This window comes from Puma concolor, chromosome C1, assembly GCF_028749965.1.
Source record: "Puma concolor isolate L17-30 chromosome C1, mPumCon1.1.hap2, whole genome shotgun sequence".
NCBI lineage: Eukaryota > Metazoa > Chordata > Mammalia > Carnivora > Felidae > Puma > Puma concolor.
The window spans coordinates 150,286,251-150,313,467 of record NC_141674.1 but is presented as its reverse complement, the minus strand read 5'-3'; the positions used below and the strand labels follow the sequence as shown (position 1 = coordinate 150,313,467).

Genomic DNA, 27,217 nt, shown 5'->3' with positions numbered 1-27,217 from the left:
AGATTATATAAAACTAAATATATAATATGTAATTTAAATATTCTGGTAACATATTACACTGTACCTTAAGGGTATTATCAATTTAAACCAAAATAAAGCCAGGAAATAATGAATACAGTAACAATCACAAACATCATCATAAAATGGAAACAATAATCATTGTAAAATGGAAACATTTGAACCCTAAGCTCCAGCCACAGTTGTTGTAAGTGCTTTAATGTGTTATTTCTTTCACTTAATCCTAGTAATAACTGTGTGAAAAGCTATTACCACCATTTTACAGAAGAAACCCAGATAAAAAATAATTTACACAAGAACACAGAAATTTCAGTTTCTAAATCAAAGCTAAAGAGCAAAGCAGGCTAGGAATAGTTGATTTAAGACTGGAAATGTTCCTATAATCCATTAGAAAAAAATGGATGCCACTTAAAGCAATTGAAAAACATTAAGAAAAACTCCAAAGCTGATTTATCTTATTAACAATCAATGAAAGATATAAGTGGTTTTTCATGCTTGCATTTGTTGAACTTCCACCATGAAAACTGAGACTTTTAGAGTAATCTAGTAGGACATTAAGAAAAAGAAGAAAAAGCCAGAAGGAACAGTATTGTAAATATGTTTTAAAGTGGATGTCAATAAATTTTCTAAATGTAGTTAAGACTTTACACTTAATATAATTAGCTATAACAATTATAATGAAAACAAATGTAGCAGCTAACATTTACATAGTGTTTATCATGTGGCAGGCACTATTCTCATTCAGTGTAATAATTCACCTAACACTAATAACCCAACTGACTGATACGGAAAATAAGAAAGAACAATGTAAAGTAACTTGCCTAGGTTGACACAGCTAGCAAATAACAGAACAGGACTCCAATCCAGGCAATACAGTATGGTTTCAGAGTCTTTGTTCCTTACTAACAAGCTATATGAAAAATTGGAAAAAAACAAATCTGTGCTCTTAATCAGTAACAATCATTTAACCCAGAACTTTTCTATAGAATGAAAATATACAATTCTGCACCTCTGGGCAAGTGTCCTTTTTGTCTAGCAACAGAATAAAAAAATACATTATCAACCAACATTTAAAATGAGACTAAGTTGGGGTGCCTAGGTGGCTCAGTCAGTTGAGTGTCTGACTCTTGATTTTGGCTCAGGTAATGATCTTACAGTTCCTGAGATCAAGACCTGCATCGGGCTATACAATGACAATGCAGAGCCTGCTTGGGATTCTCTCTCTCCCTCTCCGGCTCATGGGTGGTGCTAGCTCCCCTCCCCCCCTTTCTCTCTCAAAATGAATAAACAAGCATTAAAAGATAAAATAAGGGTGACTGGGTGGCTCAGTCGGTGAAGCATCCAATTTTGGCTCAAGTCATGATCTTGTGGTTCACGGGTTTGGGCCCTGCAACAGGCTCCATGCTGACACTGCAAGAGCCTGCTTGGAATTCTGTCTCTCTGCCCCTCCCTCACTTGTGCTCTCTCAAAAAAAAAACTTTAAAAACACAAATAAAATAAAATGAGAGTAAGTAAATAGTTCGTAAAAAGTGAGGAAGTATGTAATAGATTAGGCACTTTAGAGAAATATTTTACTTCAGTCTTTCTCTGAATATTTTATAAAATGCTTATTACTATGTAGAAATATTTTAAAATGAGACTCTGTCATATAATACACATCACATGATATACATATTTTTAAATAACTTAAATGGAAATTCTCACTAAAGGATTTTTAGATTCTAGTTACCCAAACAGACTTTTGCACATCCCTTATGATTTCATTAGCTGTTCAGACAATAATGCAATAAATTTAAATTTGAAAGATCAGCCATATGAATTGCATTAAACCTAGAAATCATGCCTTTTGAAATTTATACTGTTTTATACTACAACTACTGTGTTTATATCACTAATAAGCCCTTTCAAAACTCTGCTGTCAATCTAAAGGAAAATTAACTACATAAGAGTAGCTTATGTAGGTTTATGTAGATTATGAATCTGCAAACTCCTAACTAACCATAAAAATAAAACCCTAAAGTTCGTCTAAAAGACAGTCTGTTAACAATCACCTCCCAATAAAATAAAAATATTTAAAAGCCATACTGTGGAATAAAAACACTTAACAATCAGGGGTGCCTGGGTGGCTCAGTTGGTTAAGCATCTGACTTTGGCTCAGGTCATGATCACACAGTTTGTGAGTTCAAGCCCTGTGTACAGCTTTGTGCTGACAGCTCAGAGTCTCGAGCCAGTTTCAGATTCTGTACCTCCCTCTCTGCCCCTCCCCCGCTCACACTCTGTCTCTCTCTCTTCTGCAAAAATAAACATTAAAAAAAAATTCATTATTCCACCACTGCTTTGCGTACATGCAGAGAAAAGTCAGATGAATTCATAATATAATGTTAAAGAAAGGATGTAGTTTTTGGTCCTTTGACCAAGTCATCCACATTGACAAGTTAAACTTACACTTAATTGATACTTATGTTTTTAAGTAAACAGGTTTCCAAGTCTTTGAAATACAGTAAAATTATTTTACATAAGAGCATCAAGGCCGCCTTTATTTTTTTTGAGGGGCGGATGCAAGGGCAGGCATATGAGAAGGGGAGAGGAGCAGAGGGAGAGAGAATCTTAAGCAGGCTCCTTGCTCAGCATAGGAGCCCAACCCAGGACTCGATCCCACCCATGACCTGGGATCATGACCTGAGCCAAAATCAAGAGTTGGATGCTCAACTGATTGGGCCATCCAGGTGACCCAAACCACAATGTCTTCTTCATAATTCTGAAGTCCACAAAGTTGGAAAAACACTGAGTTTTTAATACTTGGTGTAAATGGTCATTCACTTTCCTGCAGATATATTAATGGGTTTTATTACAGGATGTTTCAGATCCAGCTGAAGATCTTAAAATTACACTTTTCTAAAATCTAAAAAAACATGTGGCCCCAGGAGATTTTGAAAAAGAGACTGTATACATATATTCTAAGTTGTTACCTGATATTCAGAATCCAGTCTAAATGAAGAGTCTCTTGAGTGATAGGTATCATTTAAACTATTTCCTCTGCTTCCAGACATCATCCTAGCACTTAAAGAGCTGGATGGTTGAACAGAAATTCTTCTTGGGATCCTTGAAGGTTTAGACTCCATTCTTAAAGTTTCCTGCAAAATGTAAATTTTGATTAATTGTCTTTGGGAAATCATGGAAACCTTAGGTTCTTTCTTTCTTTCTTGGGGAGGGGTGGGGGGTGGGCAGTGAGGGGCAAAGGGAGTGGGAGAAAGAAAATCCCAAGCAGGCTCGACCCTGAACCTGATGAGGAGGAGCTTTATCTTACGACCCTGAGATTATGACCTGAGCCAAAATAAAGAGTCAGATGTTTAACTGACTAAGCCACCCAGGAGTAATCATCAACTCAAATCAAGAATTAACCATGCAAATTAACTGTATCAGGCATGGGGAATTATGAGACTATCAAAACTCTTCTTCTACAAGGCAGGAGTCTAAAGTCCATCAAAGGCTTCCTATTGCCCATAAAATGAAGCAAGCTGATAAAAGTGGGATGAGGAACTCAGGTTGTTGCCAAAGCTTGGGCTCTTTTCCTTAGTAATTTCTCTCCATAGAATCCTACACAAATTTGTAGGATTTTTCAAAAATGAGAATGACTTCTAAATTTTCTTTACTAAATATTCCTTAACCTACACCAAGAGTCCCAATAGCTATGCATGATCTTTTAACTATGCAGGTATCTCCTACTTTTCAAAAGTCTATGTTATGCTACTTCACCTGTTTTCACTAACCAGAAGAAATCCAAAGAGAATTTTTGCTTTTATAAAAAGAAGGCAATGGGGTGCCTGGGTGGCTCAGTTGGATACACATCTGACTCTTGATTTTGGCTCAGGTCATGATTTCAGGGTCCTGAGATCAAACCCTGTATTGGGCTCTGTATTGGGGTGGAGCCTGGGTGGGATTCTCTCCCTCTCCTGTGATGCATGCACACAGGCACACTCTCTCTCAAAAACAAAAAAAGGTGAAAAGTGAAAAAAAAAAATTCAGTATTTGTTTTGCAGCAAGCCATTATAGAGGCAATGTGTACTGAGTAGCAAGTGACAACACCAACCTCCTTTCCAAGGAACTACATTCCTGGTCTTGGCATCAAGTTCCCATAATTTTAAACTGTGTCTATGAGTTTCTGTGCTTTATCTCAATGTATTTTATGCAACCATTAACAAGATGTGGCCTAAGGTGCCAGAAAAGTCTGACAAGAGGTTATTTTTTGGGCTGGGAACATTCAATAGTTTTCTCACATAAACTAATGGTATTTGCTTCTTCTCTTTACACGAATTTCAGCTTACAGTTTCACAGAAATGCTCTATTTTTGGACAGAGGTGGACACCTGTGTCTATATGAACAGAAACATACAACATGTACTCTTCTATGTCTGGTTTTATTTGCTCAATATTGTATTTGTGAGAGTCATTTGTGTCGTTGTATGTAGCTGTTGTAAGTTCACTTTAATTGTATTGTATGGTATTTTACTGTATCAATACACGTAATTGATTTTCCTATTCTACTGTGGATGGACACTGAATTGGTTCCAGTTCTAGGCTATTACAAGTAGTACTGCTATAAAGACTTCCAAACATATTTTTTAATATTTATTTTTGAGAGAGACAGACAGACAGACAGATAGACAGTGTGAGCAAGGAAAGGGTAGAGAGAGAGGGAGACATAGAATCTGAAGCAGGCTCCAGGCTCTGGGCTGTCAGTACAGAGCTTGATGTGGGGCTCAAACCCACAAACCATGAGATCATGACCCAAGCCAAAGTTGGATGCTTAACTGACTGAGCCACCCAGGCGCCCCTCACATTATTTTTATAAATTAATAAACTTTAAAAATTTTCCGGGGAAAGGATTTAGAAATCTAAATCCTCATTTAGAAATGAGGCCACTAGATAACTGAGAAACCACCAGTCTTGAGAGGAGAAAGAAGAGAAGGGCAAAAGAAAGTCGCAAATAAGAAATAATAATCTCAACTTTTCCCTCACTTTCAATGTCAAAAATTCCCTTATTGTTCTGGTAATGGATTCAAATTAAAGCAACTATAAACAGATGCACTTCACTTTCCTGACACGCTGCTTGCATTTAAAGAATTTGCTTTACCAAAATATTCAAATTTAAACATTTAAAGTAAAAATACCTAATTTATTTTTGGCATGTAACCTTATTAACTTACCTACCTTGGATCAATCACAACTTTCTACCTTAAAAGTTACTACAAAAGAACTATCAACAATAGCCAAAGTATGGAAAGAGCCCAAATATCCATCAATGGATGAATGGATAAAGATGTGCTATATATATATATACAATGGAGTCTTACTCGGCAATCAAAAAGAATGAAATCTTGCCATTTGCAACTACATGGATAGAACTGGAGGGTATTATGCTAAGTGAAATTAGAGAAACACAAAAATCATATGACTTCACTCATAGGAGGACTTTAAGAGACAAAACAGATGAACATAGGGAAGGGAAACAATAATATAAAAACAGGGAGGGGGACAAATCATAAGAGACTCATAAATATGGAGAACAGAGAATTGGGAGGGTGGGTGTAGGAGGGTGGATGGGCTAAATGGGTAAGGGGCACTAAGGAATCTACTCCTGAAATCATTGTCGCACTATATGCTAACTAATTTGGATGTAAATTTTAAAAAATAAAATTAAGGGGCGCCTGGGTGGCTCAGTCAGTTAAGCGTCCAACTTCGGCTCAAGTCATGAACTCGCAGTTTGTGAGTTCAAGCCCCGCATCAGGCTCTGTGCTGACGGCTCGGAGCCTGGAGCCTACTTCGGATTCTGTGTCTCCCTTTCTCTCTGCCCCTCCCCTCCCCTGCTCATGCTCTGTCTCTCAAAAACAAATAAATGTTAAAAAAAAATTTTTTTAAATAAAAAAAATAAAATTAAAAAATAAAAATAAAATAAAAGGTAACAGCACACAGAAAAAAATATTACAAAAGAAATTTCCTTTGCTGATCATATTTACTTTAAAAACATGGTATGAGGCAGTAACAGAAAAGATGAATAGAAGAAAAAACAGTAGGAAATATACAACAAACATGAAAACACAAATGCATGATCAATTAAAATGATTCCACTAAGAGTATCTAGCTAATGAGAAACCACAGTAAAAATTATACTGAGATATGATTAGATCAAAGAAAGCTTATCAAAAAAGGTCAGTTTTGAACTTTCTGTTAAAACATGACAGGTTATCCTAGGGGCACCTGGATGGCTCAGTAGGTTAAGCCTGGACTTTGGCTCAGGTCATGATCTCAAGGTTTGTGAGTTCGAGCACCACATCAGGCTCTGTGCTGACAGCTCAGAGCCTGGAGCCTGCTTCAGATTCTGTGTCTCCCTCTCTTTACCCCTCCCTTGCTCACACATTCTTTCAAAAATAAATTACTATTAAAAAAAAATGACAGGTTATTCTTATGCATCTATTTACCCCTCTTTCCAAAACCTTTATAAGACAATAATTGAAACCAAAAGATTTAACCATGAAAAAAGAACAGGAAAGGGGGCCACAAAAAGCAAGAGATCTTTTTTTAAATTTTTTTAATGTTTATTTACTTTTGAGAGACAGAGCAGGGGAGGGGCAGAGAGAGAGAGAGAGAGAGAGAGAGAGAGAGAGACAGAATCTGAAGCAGGTTCCTGGCTCTGAGCTGTCAGCACAGAGTCCAATGTGGGGCTTGAACTCACAAACTGTTAAGATCGTGACCTCAGCCGAAGTTGGAGGCTTAACTAACTGAGCCACCTAGGTGCCCTGAAAGCAATAGATTTCAATGTGTATTTGGAAAATCTAGAGGAGAAGGAGAGGTATAATAATTAAGCAGAGAAGATAAAACTATACCCTAGGCACTTAGAAAGAGATAGAAACTAAAAGCAAAACATTTGGCCTTAGCACACTAAAAAGAACCAAGACCTGAAAAGTACCATTAAAAAAGATGCATGGGGTTGAAAGTGAGCTGAATTAAAATCTGTAGCTGGAACGGTAAAACTCCAAATTCTTCCCCTAGCTTCATTCTTCCAAAAGTCAGAATAAGGCTTCTTCAGAATAAGGATTTCACAGGCAATCCACCTCACTTAAGCATACAATCATCTTTACAGGGGTAAATGTAAAAAAAAAAATAAAACAAAATCTATACATGTTCAATATTGAGACCTGAGAACTTTTTCCTGGTCCTATTTCTACAATATTGCCATAAAATTAAGGGATTTTTACTGTTGGATCACCAAACAAAACACCAGAGCAGTAAGATTTCTGGACACTGACATTTGGACTGCCCCCCGTTACAAAGCTAGTTTGCCACATGAACATCCTACTCCACAGCAAAGTCTACTAGTCACCAAGAGTTTCTAATCAGTGGGTTTTTTTTGTTTTGTTTTGTTTTTGTTTTTTGGAGTGAGGGAGGGGCAGAGGGAAAGGGACAGAAAGAATCTTAGGCAGACTCCATGCCCAGCGCAGAGCCTAATCTGGGCTCTATCTTAGAACCCTGAGATCATGACCTGAGCTAAAACAAGAGTTGGATGCTTAACCAATGGAGCTACTCAGGCGTCTCTCTAAACAGTTTTAGTGTTTCCTTCAAACAGATAAACAATAAGGATCACTAAGTAAGTATCCAAAGAAATCCTCCAATTTGAAAGAGAGACCAGAGTTAAAAAAAAAGGAACTTGAAGAAAATTTAAGTAAAGGAGATAACTACTGTCCTCAAAGGGATCAAAAGACATCTATTCATTAAATAACAGTCCTTAAGAAAGCAATCAGATGATAATAAAAATCTTGTGTGGCCCATTTAAAATGGGATATGCTTTTTAAAAAATGTGATACATTAATCTAAATTCAATATAACTATTAAGAATAAATTGAGGGGCGCCTGGGTGGCGCAGTCGGTTAAGCGTCCGACTTCAGCCAGGTCACGATCTCGTGGTCCGTGAGTTCGAGCCCCGCATCGGGCTCTGGGCTGATGGCTCAGAGCCTGGAGCCTGTTTCCGATTCTGTGTCTCCCTCTCTCTCTGCCCCTCCCCCGTTCATGCCCTGTCTCTCTCTGTCCCAAAAATAAATAAAAAACGTTAAAAAAAAAAAAAGAATAAATTGAGAAATCCTCCTAGAAGTAGAAAATACAACCTTAAATTAAGAGAATTAACCAGGCAAATTACCATCTGACTTTAACCATGGTGAAAAGAGAAGAAAAATTACCAAAGAAATAGGAACCTTTCTATTAATTTAAAGATATAAATCTCCACATTGAAAGGGCTCTAGATTACCCAGCAGGATCAAAGAAAAAAAGACCAACACTAATCACAATTTATCACCTTGAAATTTGAGAACACGAGAAATGAAGGGAAGACCCCCTACTGGCTTCTTAATTACAACTTTAAAAACGCTTAAGACAATGAAGCAATTGCCTGTAGTACTGAGAAAAAGGTTTAGCCTTGAATTCCAATCTAGCAACTAAGTGTAAGGTGGCGAATAGGACACATTTTCAGACATTCAAGATCTTTAACACAAGATAAAAAAAAAACAAACAAAAAAAACAAGAAAAAAAGTCAAAGGAAGCTAAATGAAGAACATATCCTAGAAAAATGAGAGTGTAAAGAAACAGACATGGAACCCAGGAAATTTAAGTAAAAGAAACTCCAGACACAGAACACAGGAAACAGTTCCAAAGATATATAGGAAGCACAGGGAACAGCTAATCCAGACTGGAGCAGGATCCCAGATAATGAAAGCAAAGTTCTAAGGGGGGTGGAGGAAATCATAAGGAAACTATTTTGGCATGTGTCAGAGACCATTATAAAATTGGAAGGGGCGCCTGGGTGGCTCCGACTCTTGATTTTGGTTCAGATCATCTCATAGCTCCTGAGATGGAGCTGGGTTGACAGCGCTGAGCTTCCTTGGGGATTCTCTCTCCCCCTTTCCCTTCATCCCCCCACCCTCAAATAAATACATAACTTAAAAAAAATTTTGGGAAAAAAATGCTGAGCACAAAGAACAAATGGAAAATTAGTTTTCTGTTAGGAAAACAGAGTTATTTTTCAAAAAACGGGGTGTTTGGCAAAGTGAACCTTAAAATTTACATAGTTATAATAATGTAAACATAAACTACTGAATCAATAATTTTGCTACAAACATGCTGTGGAATACAGGTGATTGAAGAAGACAAGGGTGAATAGGAAAAATACATATAATACTGAAAAATTATTAAAGAGTATAAACACATTATTTAGAAATATGAAGATAAATTCTAGAACAGCTAAAAAGTTGAGGGTCAGTGCCTTTGGAAAGAGACTGGGAATGAAGGGTGGGGCAAAAGACTTCTCTCCTTTTAAGTAGGATGACCATATTTCCTGGTTTGCCTGGCATGGCCAGAAAAGTCCTAATTTGTGCTCATTATCCCAAGACAACTATTAATAGTCCTTGGTTTGTCTCTTAAAAGTGGCCTGGTTTGGATGATAAAGCATACAGTCACCTAACAAATCTTTTGTACCTTCAGTTTTTTATAAACCATTTACATTATACTACACAAATTTTATTAAAGAGGATTATGAATTTGACCTTTAAAGAAGGTTTGCATTAGTAGTAAGAATATCACTGGTTAAATACAGACATTCAAAAACCCATAAATGATTTAACAAGTACCAGATTTATCATTTTATTAAGAAGTCTTAAAAAATACTAAACAAGGGACTGTATTTGTGATAAGTATAGAGACAGAAATTTTAAGAGATACAGGCCTGCAGCCAGTTCTTTAACAATTATGCTTCTTAATCATACCTTATAGTTACTTTGTATTTATACCAATTCTTACTTGCAGACTTACTTGCAGAATGAAACTAACCTAGTAGGAAATCTGCTCAAAACAAACCTCTTGGGAGAAGGCAAAGAGGCAGAGTCCTCTGAGATATATAATTTATACTGCATAAAACTATTTTTGGCAACTCCTCTACATAAATTGATTGAATTCTGACAATGTAGGTGTTACCAGAAAACTTACATAACTTGGTTGCATAAGATGTAGGTTGAAAGCACAAAAAAACCGTAGAAAAAAATAAAATGTGCAGGTCCTTGGAAGACTTCTACCAGACCACCTACAATGTGGACTGCTACCAGACCACATACAAAGTATTACGGAGGCATCTTTTCAAGCCTAGATGCTTAGTGTGTGTGCTAGGCACATTAACACTAAACAAAGGTATGCGGTCAGAGGATAACATCGAATATGAACACTGAGATAGTGACTAAGAAGATGTTGTAGACAGGTAGAAAACAAACCACATAAATAACCATATAACTTAAATTGTTGTAAAATGCTATAAAATAAAGGTGTAAACAAGAATGGACTATCGGAAAAAGGTACTTGAAGCTTTAACCAAAACTTAAAGAGTACAGCACAAGAAAGTTCATGTGTACAATCTTTCCTCAATGGTCAGTGTAATAGTTTCTCAGGTTTTTCTAACACTATTATGCCTTTAAATCTAAATTTCTTTAGATTTGATTCCAGAGTTACACAGCTCTCTTTCTGTATGGTAATAAAATAAACATATCACCAAGGTGTGAGACACCTTTGCACAAGTATAGGACCCTGAAAGCTCTGATGCTGACACACTGAAATTCTTGATAGTTTCATCCTCGAACTCCTGTTTTATAAGCGAAGTCAGGAGAGCAGAGCATGAGCGTGAGCTGAAGGGGTATGTAACTATCTGGAATACCTTCCTACTCAAGTTGCATATAGCACTGATGACTACTATGAAACTTCCACAACACAATTTATACTCTCTTTAAGCCCCATGCAAGTCCTAGGCATCACGGGTCTACCCACATTATGTGTTCATGTTCCTTATCACCATATTTGACTAGTAAGCTGAAGCACTGCTAGCTCCAAGGGGCTGATTTTCCATTTTCCAGACTTGGTTTGAATGCAGAAAGAAGGAAACGAGCCACAAAAATCTTTTGATCAATTTGAGAGTTTTACTTTTTTGAACTTTTCAATTTTGGAAATCAGAGGTCTCGTAGGTGAAGATCCTCTGGAGCAGATATTTAACTGCTAGTTTACCTAATTAGTTGTGATTTTACCCTGTTAAGTGTACCCTCACCTTGAGGCATTTTAATAATGACTGACATAAGCAACAGGAGTGGAATACAGGTGTTCATATCAACTCCACAATTTATATAGTACGTTCATCTCATAAACCTGTAACTTGTTAGCTACTAGAAAAATTGACTATTTTTTGTAGATAATATCATTCTGCTAGGTTTCCTAAGAAACTCTCTGAAGGGCTCTTTAAAATTTTTTTTAACGTTTTTTTTATTTATTTTTGAGACAGAGAGAGACAGAGAATGAACGGGGGAGGGGCAGAGAGAGAGGGAGACACAGAATCGGAAGCAGGCTCCAGGCTCTGAGCCATCACCCGAGAGTCCGACGCGGGGCTCGAACTCACGGACTGCGAGATCGTGACCTGAACCGAAGTCGGACGCTCAACCGACTGAGCCACCCAGGCGCCCCTGAAGAGCTCTTTAAAACAAGTTCATGTTTTCCAGTGACCTGCTGAACATTTTAAAATATCTTTAGATTAAAAAAAAAATGTGTTTTCTACCTATAAACAGCACAATTCAAATCTATTCTGTGGCAAAAATAATTCCTTACACCTTCTCTTAGTTCAGATAAAAAGCCTAAAAGAATTCCATGTCATCACCTGACATGCAAAATTCTGTAATTCTGTATCTTGATATTATCTGCAAATTATCAAGATCTCATAATGACATGTTAAATGCAACTGAAAAATTTTCTCACAACTTACACTGGAATACAAACAAAGTAAAATTGAATTTTACAATGTTTACCAGCAAGACTTTACTTGGACATCAAGGGTACTCTGGGTAAACCAACAAAGTCTCTATAAATACCATAATAAGATCTGTCTAAAGCAAACTCATCATTAATCCACACACCTTCTTTTGTATTTCATTCTACTAGTAATGTACCATTTCCAACCAAACTTTTTTTTAATACCTTAAAAAGAAAAGCCTAAACTCTTTGGCTTAGCATCCAGAACTCTAACCTACTGTTTCCAGTTAATTTCCAATTACTACCTTAAAAAAAATTCCTAGTTTCAGTTCATTCAACTTTTAAAAGTTACTGACTACTGAGGCGCCTGGGTGGCTCAGTCGGTTGAGCGTCCGACTTTGGCTCAGGTCATGATCTCACTCACAGTTTTTGAGTTCAGGCCCCAGGTTGGGCTCTGTGCTAACAGCTCAGAGCCTGGAGCCTGCTTCGGATTCTGTGTCTCCTCTCTGTCCCTCCCCCACTTGTGCTCTGTCTCAAAAATAAATGTAAAAAAAGAATTTTTTTTTTAAAGTAAGAATACTTTGTTTTCCCCTGAGTACTTTCAATATGCCAGGTGGGGTGCTAAATTCTCAAAATATAAAAAAAAAACCTATCTCCTGAACTCATACTTAAGGGGTACAGGGAGTGAATGGAATAAAAATAAATACATACATAAGTAACTACAATAAAATACAAATACCAAAAATATACAAAATGCTATGGAAGAGAATCATAAGTTCTTGATAGATTATTCAAAGCAATCTTCCCTCAAAACAATGAAAAATATTAGACTGAAATATAAAGAGCATCCTCTTAAGAGCAATGAAAGGTTGACAAGATAATAAGGAATTACTAGGTCAACAATGAAGGGGAAATGGGACTCTAAGAGATATGAAGATACAAAAGCTACTTCTGCCCCTGGGAGCATTTGTAAATTCCCCAAAATTTAATTTTCATTTTACCACTCTTGTGGAAGAAATCAAAGCCCAGGATATGCACAAGGCATGGTCATACACATATTAATTTCACTAGTCTCCCAACTTTTCTCTGCTTATTTTTTAATAAAGTTTATTTATTGGGGGGAGGGGGCGGGTGGAGAGAGAATCCCAAGCAGGCTCCATGCTATCAGCATGTGCCTGACACAAGGCTCGATGCCACGAACCTTGAGATCATGACCTGACCTGAAATCAAGAGTCTGACACTTAACCAACTGAGATATCCAGGCACCCCTCTGCTTGAATATTGTCAAGAAAAGTCAAACTAATCAAATAAAATTGGGATTAAGTGTCCCCCCCACTGCTTCATGGAAAGCCACAAGAGACCATCATTCCAACACCTAACATATCAAGAATGAGCCAGATAATCTATAAAATCATTTTTCTTAAGTCCACCAAAGCTGAGGCTACAAGGCAAACAGACAAATTGAAATACAAAGAATGGTAAGCCCCTCCAAAAGAAATAAAACAAAGGAGGCCATCAAAAAAGCTGGTAACACAATAGCACTGCTAGGAATTTACCCAAGGGATACAGGAGTACTGATGCATAGGGGCACTTGTACCCCAATGTTTATAGCAGCACTCTCAACAATAGCCAAATTATGGAAAGAGCCTAAATGTCCATCAACTGATGAATGGATAAAGAAATTGTAGTTTATATACACAATGGAGTACTACGTGGCAATGAGAAAGAATGAAATATGGCCCTTTGTAGCAACGTGGGTGGAACTGGAGAGTGTTATGCTAAGTGAAATAAGCCATACAGAGAAAGACAGATACCATATGTTTTCACTCTTATGTGGATCCTGAGAAACTTGGTGGAAACCCATGGGGGAGGGGAAGGAAAAAAAAAAAAAAAAAGAGATTAGAGTGGGAGAGAGCCAAAGCATAAGGGACTCTTAAAAACTGAGAACAAACTGAGGGTTGATGGGGGGTGGGAGGGAGGGGAGGGTGGGTGATGGGTATTGAGGGCACCTTTTGGGATGAGCACTGGGTGTTGTATGGAAACCAATTTGACAATAAATTTCATATATTGAAAAAAAAAAAGGCTGGTAACAGCCAAAATTTATCAAATTCTTAAATACACAAAGACAAATATTTGTTAGTGTAAGACACTTTAGTAACTCTGGGAGCCTCAACACAAGGTAAGTCTTTTACACAGGCCTCCACTGAGTGCTCATAACAAAGAATGAGGACAGAGAGGAGACTGGAAAGTCTTACTCTCTGCAGCATGACGATGCACGACCTGCCTATGTTTAAGAAAATAAAAGGAGAACTTGAAGAAGCTCATCCATGCTCCAGATCCTGCAGGAGTACAAGGTGCGAGTGGCTGTTGCTAATAAAGGGTATGAAACCCACTTCCAGTACAGATTCTAAACTGATACAAGGCTGTGGTCTGTATGTAGCTACTACAGAAAGACTATGAAACCTGCTTGCCCAAGATCCTCCATCAATACAAGGCAGAGATCAGTTGCTTTTGGGGTGGGGTAGGGGAGATGGCAGAGTTTTGCATGCACTCTAGACTCTAGAAGACAGCAAGAAGGACAGAAATCTGAGGACCAGGCACAGAGAGCTTGTTTAAGATTAGAGAAAGATGTACAGAACTAAGTACACTTCCTTTTGCCCCAAGCTTTGCTCCAAATAAGAAAGGTAGCTTACTGCTGAGAGAGTTGTAACAAATAGAGAGACCTCTTAATGCTAGATGTGCAGGGCCTGAAGGAAGTTGAGGCTAGTGAAAGAAAACTTATATCCTCTAGTATCCAAGGCCTCACACTAAGAACTATGTAGTGACAGTCTACTACTGGAGTACTCTAAAGGTAAATAAAGTGATAATAAATTTCAAACCTGACCCAACTACAGACTAAACCAACGCAACCCATCACACTGTCTGATAAAAGTGGATTATGTCCAATGTCCACATTCAGGCTTAAATATTATTTATTTCAGTATCTACTTTTCTTTTACTTACAATGTTCGGCATTTAAACAAAAGTTATAAGACACACAAAAATACAAGGGAAAAAAGAACCCATCGCTAGGAGATAAGAGAGTCGGACAGAACCAGATGAATATGGCTCCAATGTTAGCAAAGTGGAAAACTGATGCATTTAACAGTAAACTAAGCAAAACTAAAAACTAGGGAACTGGAAAATAGGCTAGAAGAAAATTATCAAGCATGAAGCATAGAAAAACAGATGGTGGTAAATATAGAAGAGAGGGCTTCAAAGATACTAAAAGACAACTAAGGAAGTCTACCATATGTTTAGGTGGAATCACAGAAGGAAAGGACCAGGAGAGAGAAAAAAAAATTGGAGATACTGGCTGAAAGTGTTGCAAAAGTGACAAAGGATTAGAGTCAGAAAGCCCAGCAAATATCAACTAGAATAATTAGCAATTACATCAATACTCACTGAAAGTTATGCTTAAACTGAACATATTATGCTCACTAAAAATTCTGCTTAAAAACAACAAAAACCTGAAAATGCCATGGGAGCACTGATTGGAAATAAACAAAAGTTCTGGATGAGAAAGACTTCAGAGAAGGGAACGTCTGTCTTGACCTTTGAAGAATAATAGAAAAAGGAGGATGCATAAAAATGCTAAAGCATGTTGAAGAACTGGAAATAGAAAATGATCTGAGTGCCAGAGTGAAAGGGATGGTATGGGAGAGATGAACAGAAAGGGTGCTAAAGGGAATTCATAAAACAGATTATATCCATACTGTAAAGGCAACCTTGTGTTCTCTGCTCGAGAGTTCGTACTTTAACAATACAATGGTTTTCAGGGAGCCTGAATGGCTCAGTGGGTTAAGTGTCCGACTTTGGCTCAGGTCATCATCTCCCAGTTCATGGGTTCAAGCCCCACATCAGGCTCTGTGCTATTAGCTCAGAGTCTGGAGTCTGCTACAAATTCTGTCTCCCTCTGTCTCCGCCTGTCCCCTGTGCACATACACGTGCTCTCTCTCAAAAATAAACATTAAAAAAAAATGATAGTTTTGAAGCTTTTACCACTAGTAATTTGTATATTATTTTTCTCTTAGGACCCCATAAATTATGTTCCTGACAAACAGAACTTTCAAAGATGAAAAAATTAGTAACCCAACAAAACTTTGTCTAGTTTTGCCTAGTCTTAAGAATAAATTCATAAACATCTTCCTGCATTTCTTATAATACTGAAAGTAATTAATTTTAATACCTTTGTGGAATAAGGGAGCACAATCTAATGCTATGGACTACAGGCTCGGGAGCTACCGAAGATTTTGAAATACCATCAGCTAAAAACAAACACCCCCCCCCCCCCCCCGCAACAAGTTTCTCCCCAATTAAGGACAAGTTATCAGAAAGAAACACACTGGCTCCAAGGCAAATTAAAGAGGATCCAAAAGTAAATGGATAGAAGGCATATTCAATACATCAAATAGAAAAGAATTCTATGGGGGGAGGGGTGAGAGAGAGATTATTCAGAATGATGAAAAACAAACATATTTTTCTTTTTTGGCAGGGAGCTGGGAGTGGTATACAAAAAAAAAAAAAAAAAAAAACCACAAGCTGAGTTTTAAAGAAATGAGTAGCCTGAAATATATGGAAGAGATCTAGAAGCACATTGGAAATAGTTCTGAAAACACAGGACAGCAGCCTGGGGTGATAAGAGATTTTAAATCACTTACACACTGATCTACTTACTTTTCCACATACACATAGGCTATCTCCCTGCCCTTTGATTTCACTGTACCTTCTATATGGTAAGCCTAAGTGCTTGCCTCCACTAATTATGTCTAATAAGTAGAATTTGGGGCACTATGAAAAAGTAAACTGAAAAGCTTCAGGCAGTATAGGAAAACACTTAAGACCAAAGGAGTCCTACCTATTACCCTACTTAACATAAAGTTTTCTTTGAGCACTACCACAAATTGTTTACCAAGTAGGGCTTGGATTTTTGGTTACCAAAGTTGGAAAACTTACTAATTCCTAAGATCAGAGAAATGATAGCATAATGTTATAGTTTTTCACTGATTCTGCCTATAAAGGGATCTCTTAAATAGCATGTATTCTTTGTCACCACTCTTAAGATTATGTTAACAGTCTGTTCAGGATCTGTCAAAAATCACCAAGTAGTCAAAAACCAAATAACCAGACTAACATAAAGGCCCCAGCCTGATCTATATTAACAAAGTACAGCCCACACCTAAGACTTTTCCTTTCAGAAATCAAGATACTAATTAAGATAAAAATAAATAGGAACCTGAGGCTAAGCACAATAAATTAAGCATTGCCCAATTTTTAGTATAAAAGCCAATTTCTAACTGTTTGCAGAAATATGGTAGTTAAGGGGCCTCTGGGTGGCTCAGTTGGTTAAGTAACTCTTAATTTCGGCTCAGGTCACGATCTCATGGATTGTGAGTTTGAGCCCATATTTGAGCTCCAGATTCTGTCTCACTCTATGCTTCCACCCCCTACTCGCGCTCTCTCTCAAGAAATAAACATTAAAAAAAAAAAAAAAAAGTTAAGAATGCAAGCTATGAGGTCTGTCCTTGGTGCGACTCTAAGCTTAATTTCTCTAATGTTTAATTCTTTATCTACAAAATGGGGATAATAATAGTACCAACTTCAAAGGCATATGGTGAACTTTGCTGGACATAATATGTACTCAGCAAATACTCCCCTATTATTGAGCAATGCCATCGTCTTTAAAAGATTTTCATACAGCTTTGTAGACATTCTGTTGGCTATTTCATTACTTGAACTTTGTTTTTAACACAGTAAGACTTTTAGTGTCATGCAAATTTATTACAGGAGGATAATTGCTACAGGATAAAGAAATACACTTTGCCCACTGGAGTATGTACATAAATATTGGGAAAAATAAGCATTATTAACATTTTTTCCTGTTATCTCTAACTGGGTTTTGTTTTCTTTATATTTAGTTTTCGAAATTTCTTTAACGTACTTGCTCTTCCTTTTATAATTATGGGAAGCAATTATTTAAAAATGAAAGACATGTTTCTTTTAAAAAATTTTTTTTTTCAACGTTTATTTATTTTTGGGACAGAGAGAGACAGAGCATGAACGGGGGAGGGTCAGAGAGAGAGGAAGACACAGAATCGGAAACAGGCTCCAGGCTCTGAGTCATCAGCCCAGAGCCTGACGCGGGGCTCGAACTCCTGGACCGCGAGATCGTGACCTGGCTGAAGTCGGACGCTTAACCGACTGCGCCACCCAGGCGCCCCGACATGTTTCTTTTTTAAATATAATAAACTCTAGAGAACTCCTAAGAATAATTCCCTAAATTGCAGCACTACTGGTCTACCCTCTTTAGTATCTACAGACCACAAAAGAAAATAAAAAAAAATTAAAGTACTATTCTTGTAATTACTAAGTAGAAAATAAGGTTAAAATCACTTCACAAAACATTTAGAACACCTGAGTATGCTTTAAAATTTTTACTATAAAAAATTTCAAACATATACTAGAGACAATAAACTTCCACATACCAATCAACAGTCTCCAATAATTATCAACATCTGACCTATCTTATAGTCTGTTTTACCATCCTCTATTTCTTTAACATTTTATCTTTAAGTAATCTCTGCACCCAACATGGGGCTTGAACTCATAATCCCAAGATCAAGAGTCCCACGGTCTACGCTCTACCCACTCAATCAGCCAGGCACCCCACCATTCTCTATTTTAAAGCAAATCCCAATCAAGGTATCTATAAGAGTGCCTATTCTTAAACTGTTCTAAGCAACCTGTGGTAAATTACAAAACATGGCTCTAAATCCCTCCAAGTATGCATACCTCCTTGCATTATCATGTTGCCTGTCTGCCCAGAAGAGGCAGACTCTTATTTTCCACATCCCTTGAATATGCGCTAGTCTTGCGAGACTTACTTTGATTAAGAGAATGTAGTGTAAGTGACATCATATGATTTGCAAAGCTGTAAGCCTTACAACTTCCTCTCTCTCTCTCTTGGAATGCTGTCTTGAGACCCCCATGTCATTAAGATGACGACATGGAGCAGAGCCTACATGTTAACTGATACCAACTGTCAGAAATATGAGTGACACCATCTTGGACCTTCCAGTCTGAGAAATCCTACAGCTAAATACTGGTATGTAAGTGAACCCTAGCAAAACCAGAATTGCCCAACAGGCACATAGGACTGTAAAACAGTAAACAGTAATTTTAATCCACTAGGTTTTGAGATGGTTTGCTATGCAGCAACAGAGTAAAGCTTCACAATTCATCCTAATTTCTATTTTGCTATAATTATCATTATGTACCCAGTTTCTATGAAAAATCTGATTCTATTACAGGGTCTAATTTAGAATTTGTCTTAAATATCTAGGGGAATTGAAGTTAGTGAATTATCAAGAGCACAGTATTACTACACAATAAATTCATGGCATGAAGGCCAAAGTTATCACACAAAATACCAATGTATTTCAATAGCCAGTAGTCTCACAGAATTGCATAGTTATAATTCCATTATTTACATCTATTTGGTATAGTCTTTTAATCAATCTGCTTCTGGGGAAAAAATAATTTTTTTTTGTAAGTGGGAAATCCTAGTGTTTTATGGGTTCTAGTGAACATGGAAATGTGGAAGCTATTTCATTCACACTGGGTGGTCACATCAGAAAGCAGAGAACTCTTTGGGTCTTTAAAAAACAAAACAAAAAAAACTGCCTCTGGGTTTGTAGCTGACAGATACTTAAGACACAAACATACCCACGTCTTAAAAAATAATTAGAAAAAAGGTTTAACATCTTCACGAGAAAACGACTATAGTCTATATACTACCTTAGGAAATAATCTGTTTTCCTTTAAAGTATGTATTTAATCTGCTGGGGTACCTAGGTGGCTCAATCGATTAAGCATCTGACTTCAGCTTAGGTCATGATCTCATGGTTCTTGGGTTCCAGCCCTGCATGAGGCTCCATGCTGACAGCTCAGAGCCTGGAGCCTGCTTCAGATTCTGTCTCTCTCTCTCTCTCTCTCTCTCTCTCTCTCTGCCCCTCTCCCACTCATATTTTCTCTCTCTCTCTCTCTCTCAAAAATCAACATTAAGAAAAAAATTAAAATGTAAATATCAAGTTTCAATCTTTAGAGTGGCCACCATTTTAGTTTTTTTTTTTTTTTTCTGGAAGGTGAGAGACACATTATACTAAAGTGCAATAATAATAGAAAGATGAGAACCTAGCTTTTAAAGTTCAGAAGTTGCCCTCTTTTAAAACTGTTGACAAAACTGGGTGGAGAACAGTAGGTGATTTCAAAACCAGGTATTCAACTTATGTAGTCTAACTGGTAGAGCCACAGAGAAATATACTTGAGAGCAAGAAAAACCAGCTTTGATCGATGGCATGACTTCAGACCAGAATAGAAAAGTTAAGATCAATGAAAATTAAACCACAGCCAACTCTCAAATTATAATTTTATCCCTTGCCCTTGGGTTCATCTTACTATCAGCAACTTTTTAAAGACAGTATTTCTATAAAATAATGATTTGTGAGGAGATAAATTATTTCACTATAACAGAATTTTGCTTTAGTGAATTCAATAGATCTTACAAGTAATTCAAAATCTTACTCATTTCACATTGTAATCCTAATGGGATCAGTTGTTAATCTGTTATTTAGGAGTTAAAAGTTAATTAGTTAAGTTTAATTTGCTGGTTAAAAATAAGGTTTGATGCAAACATTTCACTGCCTTCCACTTAAGCATTTCCCACTGTTCTTTATTACTGACAATTATCTGCAGTAACAGAAAGATGCTGTCAGTAAAGGCAATCTTAAAAATTACTTTTATTGGTCTTAGGGACATAATAGCTCTCCATTTCCAAAGACACAGAGCACTTTCTCAAACAGTAGAGGTTTTTCAAGTCATCTTCCATTCAATTCGTTGCAGCTATGGGAACAAACTGTCCATTCCTAAAACAAAACGGGATACCATGACTTTGCAGTTTCCTTATCAAACTCCTATAGTCTTCTCCGCATCTCAGTTCAAGCAATACTTTCTGTACAAATTTCCCCAAAGATTAAGCACCCCTCTTCTGTCCTCCCACAGTACTACTATGTACCTACACTAAGATAATAGCAGTAGTTGTTTATACATTAGTCTCATGATTAAACTGTGAGTTGTAGAGGGCAGATGAGGTGTCCAGCTCATTCTCGTCATGTGAAGCCCTGGTCTAGTAGCTGGAATACAGTAAGTTATCAAAAAATGTTTTACATAATTTGATAATTTTGCACTACCATTTTCCTAAAACATAGTATTAAAATGTGAGCAACTCTTGAACATAAGCCAGATGAAGAGTTGTGTAAAATGGATATAGAGCTCATTAAAGATTGGCTGCATGTGAGCCACGGATGAGGTCTCACTTGATTACCTGGCATCTTCATGTAGAACACACGTGCATGTCTATATAAGGGAATCTTTGTACTTTATCTTGGAAAATAAGCACTCTTACCAGCATAGCAGAAAAAGTAATCACTTGTATTTAAGTAGGAATTTTTAATTATTCTTATTCAAGACACCTGACCCTGTGTGCAACTTTGAGAAAAGCCAAGACTATGCATATCCACAGGCTGACATCTGAGGCATCATTTAAAGCAAAGGAAAAGCTGTAAAAAGTTCTTATCTAAAAACACTTGCAGCCATTTGCAACTACATGGATGGAACTAGAGGGTATTGTGCTAAGCGAAATTAGAGAAAGACAAATACATGACTTCACTCATATGAGGACTTTAAGACACAAAACAGATGAACATGAGGGAAGAGAAGCAAAAATAATATAAAAACAGGGAGGGGGACAAAACAGAAGAGACTCATAAATATGGAGAACAAACAGGGTTAATGGAGGGGTTGTGGGAGGGGAATGGGCTAAATGGGTAAGGGGCACTAAGGAATCTACTCCTGAAATCACTGTTGCACTATATGCTAATTTGGATGTAAATTAAAAAAATAAAAACATTTGTATTATAGAATTTATATAAATCAGGTTACCAGGGGGAAGGAGAAATTACAGGCAGAGTAATATTTTAAGGTTATTCTGACTGGAATATAAACTGGACTTGCATCAATTCCAATTGCTTTTATATACATCAAAAATTCACTTTGAGAGTATTATGTCCCCTAGGTGTTGACTACTACAGGCGACCTCATCCACTTTGGTCCTCACATCAACTCTAGGAAAACTGCTGTTTTTAAGGAAATCTGAAGAGATTTAAAATCGGCAAAATTAAGACTCAAATCCAGGTCTTCTGACTCTAAATGCCTCATACACCACAACTGTTTCACAAAAGGCTGTAGACCTGTAAAGGAAATACTGACCTCATTTCTGAAACAAAATCTTTATCTTCACCAAAAAAATCTCGTTACGCTTTTTGTCTGCCTTGTTAACAACATACTGTTTGGTTTTTAAAACAAAAATTCATTTTTAACCTTACCTCTTAGTTGTAAACAGAAAGGGAGTAAGGGGAGGTTTAAGTAAAAATAAAAGTCCTACAAAAAAAAAAAACAAACAAAAGACACCTTACTAAATTCAATTTCACTTTGGCACATTTACTCTCAATAGTGCCAAACGACACTAGTGAGGAAACCATTACCGGGATAGATTTCCCCCGTATATTACTATTTGTGTACGTACGAAAAAAATAATTGTAGTATTTTATGGTGCGTGTTTGTACATGTTCATCTTCACTACGCAGTTCCATCAAAATGAGGGAATATTCTACAAATCGTGCCTTCCATATTTTTACTTCTTCTACCAACAGGTTCGTTTTTGTTTTTTTTTTTTTTAATTTTTTTTAATGTTTATTTATCTTTGAGACAGAGAGAGACAGAGCACGAACGGGGTTGGGTCAGAGACGGAGGGAGACACAGAATCTGAAGCAGGTTCCAGGCTCTGAACTGTCAGCACAGAGCCCGACGCAGGGCTCGAACCCACGGACCGCGAGATCATGACCTGAGCCGAAGTCGTACGCCCAACCGACTGAGCCACCCAGGCGCCCCCAGGTTCGTTTTTTATACATACCACCAACTATTTCAACTCGAAGAACATACAAATTTATCACAACACAAAGCAACTCTCTAAGTATCACGATATTCAAGAAACAGGGCGATCAACGAGCAAAGCGCCACCGCAACTTAAGGGGCTTAGCAAAGTCCCTTCAATTCGAGACCGGGTTGGCAGAGGCCCAAACTTCCCCGCCTTCCACACGCGCTCCTTAAATACTTCACTCGTGACACGCCCGGCCCGCAGGGTTCTGGAGGACCCTCCTTACCCCGAGTCAAGAGCAGGCCTCCAAAGGCCAAGATAGGGCCGAAACCCCCAGCGCTTGCTAACAACACGTCCTTAAGGAAGACGTACAATCTGCCCCTCCACCCGTCACAAACTCCACCACGAGATGAAAGACCACCGGCAGAGGCCTGCGCCCAGTCTCCCTTCGTACCCGTGACTCCGTATCACGATCCTCCGCCCCAAGTAAAGACGGAGGAAGCAGCCTCCGCGTCCCCAAGCCTGTACTTCGTTTTCTCCCCTCCCCCACGCGGCCTAGGTTAGAACCAACTCCCAGAGAGAGAAAAGCCCGTGCGCCGCAGCTTATTACCCCTGCTCCCGAGCTGGCAACGAATAAGGCGCGTCCCTCTCGCAACGACCGCAGCACTGCCTTCCTCCTCGGAGTTCTAGGCCTCTAACTGAGGCAAAGCAGTCCGCAGACAAGCACAATGGCGACCGCCCCTCTCTCAGATCCGGCGCAGAACCAGCCGCCACCGTTAAAAGCCCCTCCCTTCTCTTCCCCCCACTTCACGGACTCCGCCGACATCTCGCGAGAGGGGCGGCGCTGCCGGGGACCCGAGAGCTGCGGGCGGGCTCGACGTACCCTACCGCGGGGTGGTGCTCTGACTGCGGCAACCGTTGAAGGGCTGCCCCCAGGGAGGCAGCAAGGCGCCACCGGTAAGCAGCTGCGGCTGGTGGGCCGGCGGGCTGGCGGCTGGGCCGGCAAGGGTGCGGACGCCGGGAGAGGGGTGCTGGAGGCCCAGCCCTAGTTGGCCGCCTCGCTTACTTGGCTAGAGGCTCTAATTCAGCCTTGCCGGCCCCGGCGCCCGAGTCCACGCCATCGGCTCTTGCCGCCTCTGGCAAACCAGTTGGACCCACTGCTCGAAATACCGCCCAGTTCCTTTTTTCTTTTTTCTTTTTTTTTTTTTTTTTTTTTTTTGGCGCTTGGTAAGTGGCGCAGTGAATGTTTATTGACTTGAACCAAGCACTGCCTCTCCCGACCTCCCCTCCTCCCACTCTGCCGGTCCTGCCCGTGGTCTGAGAGCCCTCACCTTTCAGGGTAGGAGCCAGTTGCCCAGGACCGTTTCTTGCTGGTGGTCATTCAGCCTTGGTGGTGGTGTACTTTTACAGTCGTGTCTCTTAAAATCGTGATACTGATCTTTGATAGTGTAGCTACAGATTTTGCAGTAAAAATTCACTTGGAGGAAAATTTTAAGGTAAATGGTCCTGTGAAAATTAGGCGAAACATTTAAAAACCCTGTAAATGTGGTAAGCTTAGTATGTAAATGATTAGTAAAAAATAAAAAGGAGTAAGAGAAAACTGCAATTGATGTGGATTTAGATTACATTAAGTGGATTCAGGTGATATTGTACTTATTTTGAATGTATCAAACATAAAAGTTCTTCAACGGTAAAGATAAGTTACTGAGACTTGTAGACTTACTCAACAGCATCTGTTAAAGTGACTGTTTTATTAGGTTTTAAGCGATGCATTGTATTCAAATAATTCCAATACATGAAGTATGAGGTTTCTATGAATATCTTTGTCATTTCATCTGAAGGGAATGCACTATCACTTTTCATCCCCATTTCACTCTGGGAGACTAACAGACTATCCATGCTTCGTTCACTATTATAAATTGTAAAATATTGTAAATTTTAAAGATTCAAAGTTTGTTATTTACAATTGTTATATAAATGCCAGTCTAGCTTTTTAGGATTTGAGTTAAAGATTAAGCATGTGGTATGGGATAAAGTGAACATATTAGAGGAAATTAACTTGCCCTTTTTAGAAAACACATTTTTTTTTTTTTTTTTTTTGCAGCCTAGTTGAGTATACTACTAGCATTGTAGTTATGGATATGCACATCTGAAGCATCAGATTGCATGAGTTCATATCCTAGTTCTGCCTCTATATTACTACCTTTGTTGTGTTGAGCAACTTTTTTAAAATTTTATTTAGGACTTACTTATTTTTGAGAGAAAGAGAGCGTGAGTGGGAGAGGGTCAGAGAGAGGGAGACACAGAATTGGAAGCAGGCTCCAGGTCTGAGCTGTCAGCACAGAGCCCAATGCGGGGCTCAGACTCACGAACCCTGAAATCATGACCTGAGCTGAAGTCGATCGCCCAACCAACTGATCCACCCAGGGGCCCCAGCAATTCTTTAACCTTGATAAGCCTGTTACCTGTAAAATGGGATTAATAACAATACCTGTACCCCACAGAGCTGTTGAAAATATTAAATGGGTGGGGATGGGAGGGAGGGGCGGGTGGGTGATGGGTATTGAGGAGGGCACCTGTTGGGATGAGCACTGGGTGTTGTATGGAAACCAATTTGACAATAAATTTCATAATAAAAAAAAGAGAAAATATTAAATAAGATAATGCATTAGTTCCTGGAACACAGTAAGCATTCCATAACTGTTAGCTATTATATTCCATGTCTAAACCACCACTAATATTGTCTTTCTGGGGCTTAATATTATATAGGTCCCTTAAACATCTTCTGAAGTATATTCTACACTAAGAGGAATGACTGCACCATTTTTCTGAGCTATGGCAGTCAGACCTGGTACCAGTAACTTCTCTACAGAACCCCCAAACCTGGCAAGAATGGATCAGATTTTGACAGATTATGGCTTCATCCACACCCAGAACTGATGATATCAGCAGAGGTGAGTGTGACACCAATTTTCTATGCTAAACATACTTTCCACACTCTATTACTGATGCTAGTAATTGCATAAAAACCACTGATAACTGTGTTTTTATTCCTTAAGAATGGTTAGTTTTCATTGTTTTTAAAGCACCTTGTCTGATTTGAGTTTCCATGAGTTTTTAATGAGTTTTCATTATCAAAAATTTTTTGAAATTTTCCTATGTTAAAGACAATTTGATAGAATTGTGGATACAGATGGGTAAAATGGTGACTATATTTTCTGATCTAAAAATCAGTACAAAATGATTTGACAGGAAAATATTTGGAATCAGAACTGTTCTGATCAATTTAGACTCCATAGTTGTTTTTTTGTGTGCAAAATTCCCCTAATTAGCCTTCTTTTGCTAAGCTTTTTATCCTTACGACCAACTCTGACGTACCTTTTTTTATCTAAATATCTTGGTTCACCACTTGGCCCACACCACTTAAATTAGTTTCCATACTACTAGTAATTTTTCCCCTTCTACTTTGTAAATTTGCCTGTCATTTGGTCATGGTCATAACAGTCCTTTCCTCTTATGTTAATAGTTCTTCAACTAGCTGATAGCTTAGAGAATTCTCTTTCAGATACTGAATTTCAAAGTTCCAATTTTTCTTCCTTTTTTGTCATCCCACAACCTAACTTTCTAAGAAGCTTCTCTATGTAAAAGCAATCTTATAGATATTTTTCACTTTGCATAAGCTATGTGGTCTTTAAAAGGTGTGGTCAGGGGCGCCTGGGTGGCTCAGTCGGTTAAGCGTCCGACTTCGGCTCAGGTCATGATCTCACGGTCTGTGAGTTCGAGCCCCGTGTCGGGCTCTGGGCTGACCGCTCAGAGCCTGGAGCCTGTTTCAGATTCTGTGTCTCCCTCTCTCTCTCTGCCCCTCCCCTGTTCATGCTCTGTCTCTCTCTGTCTCAAAAATAAATAAACGTTAAAAAAAAATAAAAAAAAAAAGAAGAAAAAATAAAAGGTGTGCTCATATTTGCTTTTTGTAAATCAAATCATTTTTAAATGCATTTTTAAAGTTTATTTTGAAAGAGAGAAAGAGAACGTACAAGTCGGGGAGAAACAGAGAGGGAAAGAGAGAGAATCCCAAGCAGGCTCTACACTGTCAGCGTAGAACCCGATGCTCTTAACCAACTGAGCCACCCAGGTGTTCCTAAATCAAATCATTTTTAAATGTAGGTTATTTCTTAAGCTTTGACTAACAGAAGGTAATACCTGGGATGAGAAAAGAGTGGCTATAGAGAGGTCCCTGAGTTGCAAACAAAGGATGCCAATTTCTTCTCAGATGGGAATATTACTAATCCCTGGAGAAGGGAACATTGTGGCATCAACCAAGTTTAGGATCTACTATTTAAAGTTATAG

General features: G+C 38.2%; 1 protein-coding gene across 10 annotated transcripts in view; it reads right to left on the bottom strand.

The window, feature by feature from the left end:
* The window catches only part of MARCHF7 (membrane associated ring-CH-type finger 7), a 59,600-nt gene extending 35,931 nt beyond the window's left edge, over nucleotides 1–23,669 (bottom strand). For 5 of the 10 annotated variants that reach the window (XM_086718720.1, XM_025935361.2, XM_086718717.1 and 2 more), the window contains exons 1-2: nucleotides 23,480–23,668; nucleotides 2,988–3,152 (exon numbers count right to left, since the gene is read on the bottom strand). In XM_086718720.1, the coding sequence (XP_086574846.1) occupies nucleotides 2,988–3,140 (153 nt within the window). In that variant the 5' untranslated portion in view covers nucleotides 3,141–3,152; nucleotides 23,480–23,668. Of the gene's footprint in view, nucleotides 1–2,987; nucleotides 3,153–23,479 lie in introns of all 10 variants that reach the window. The other 5 variants (XM_086718715.1, XM_086718716.1, XM_086718714.1 and 2 more) reach the window with 2 other exon arrangements.
* Nucleotides 23,670–27,217: the final 3,548 nt, after the last annotated feature.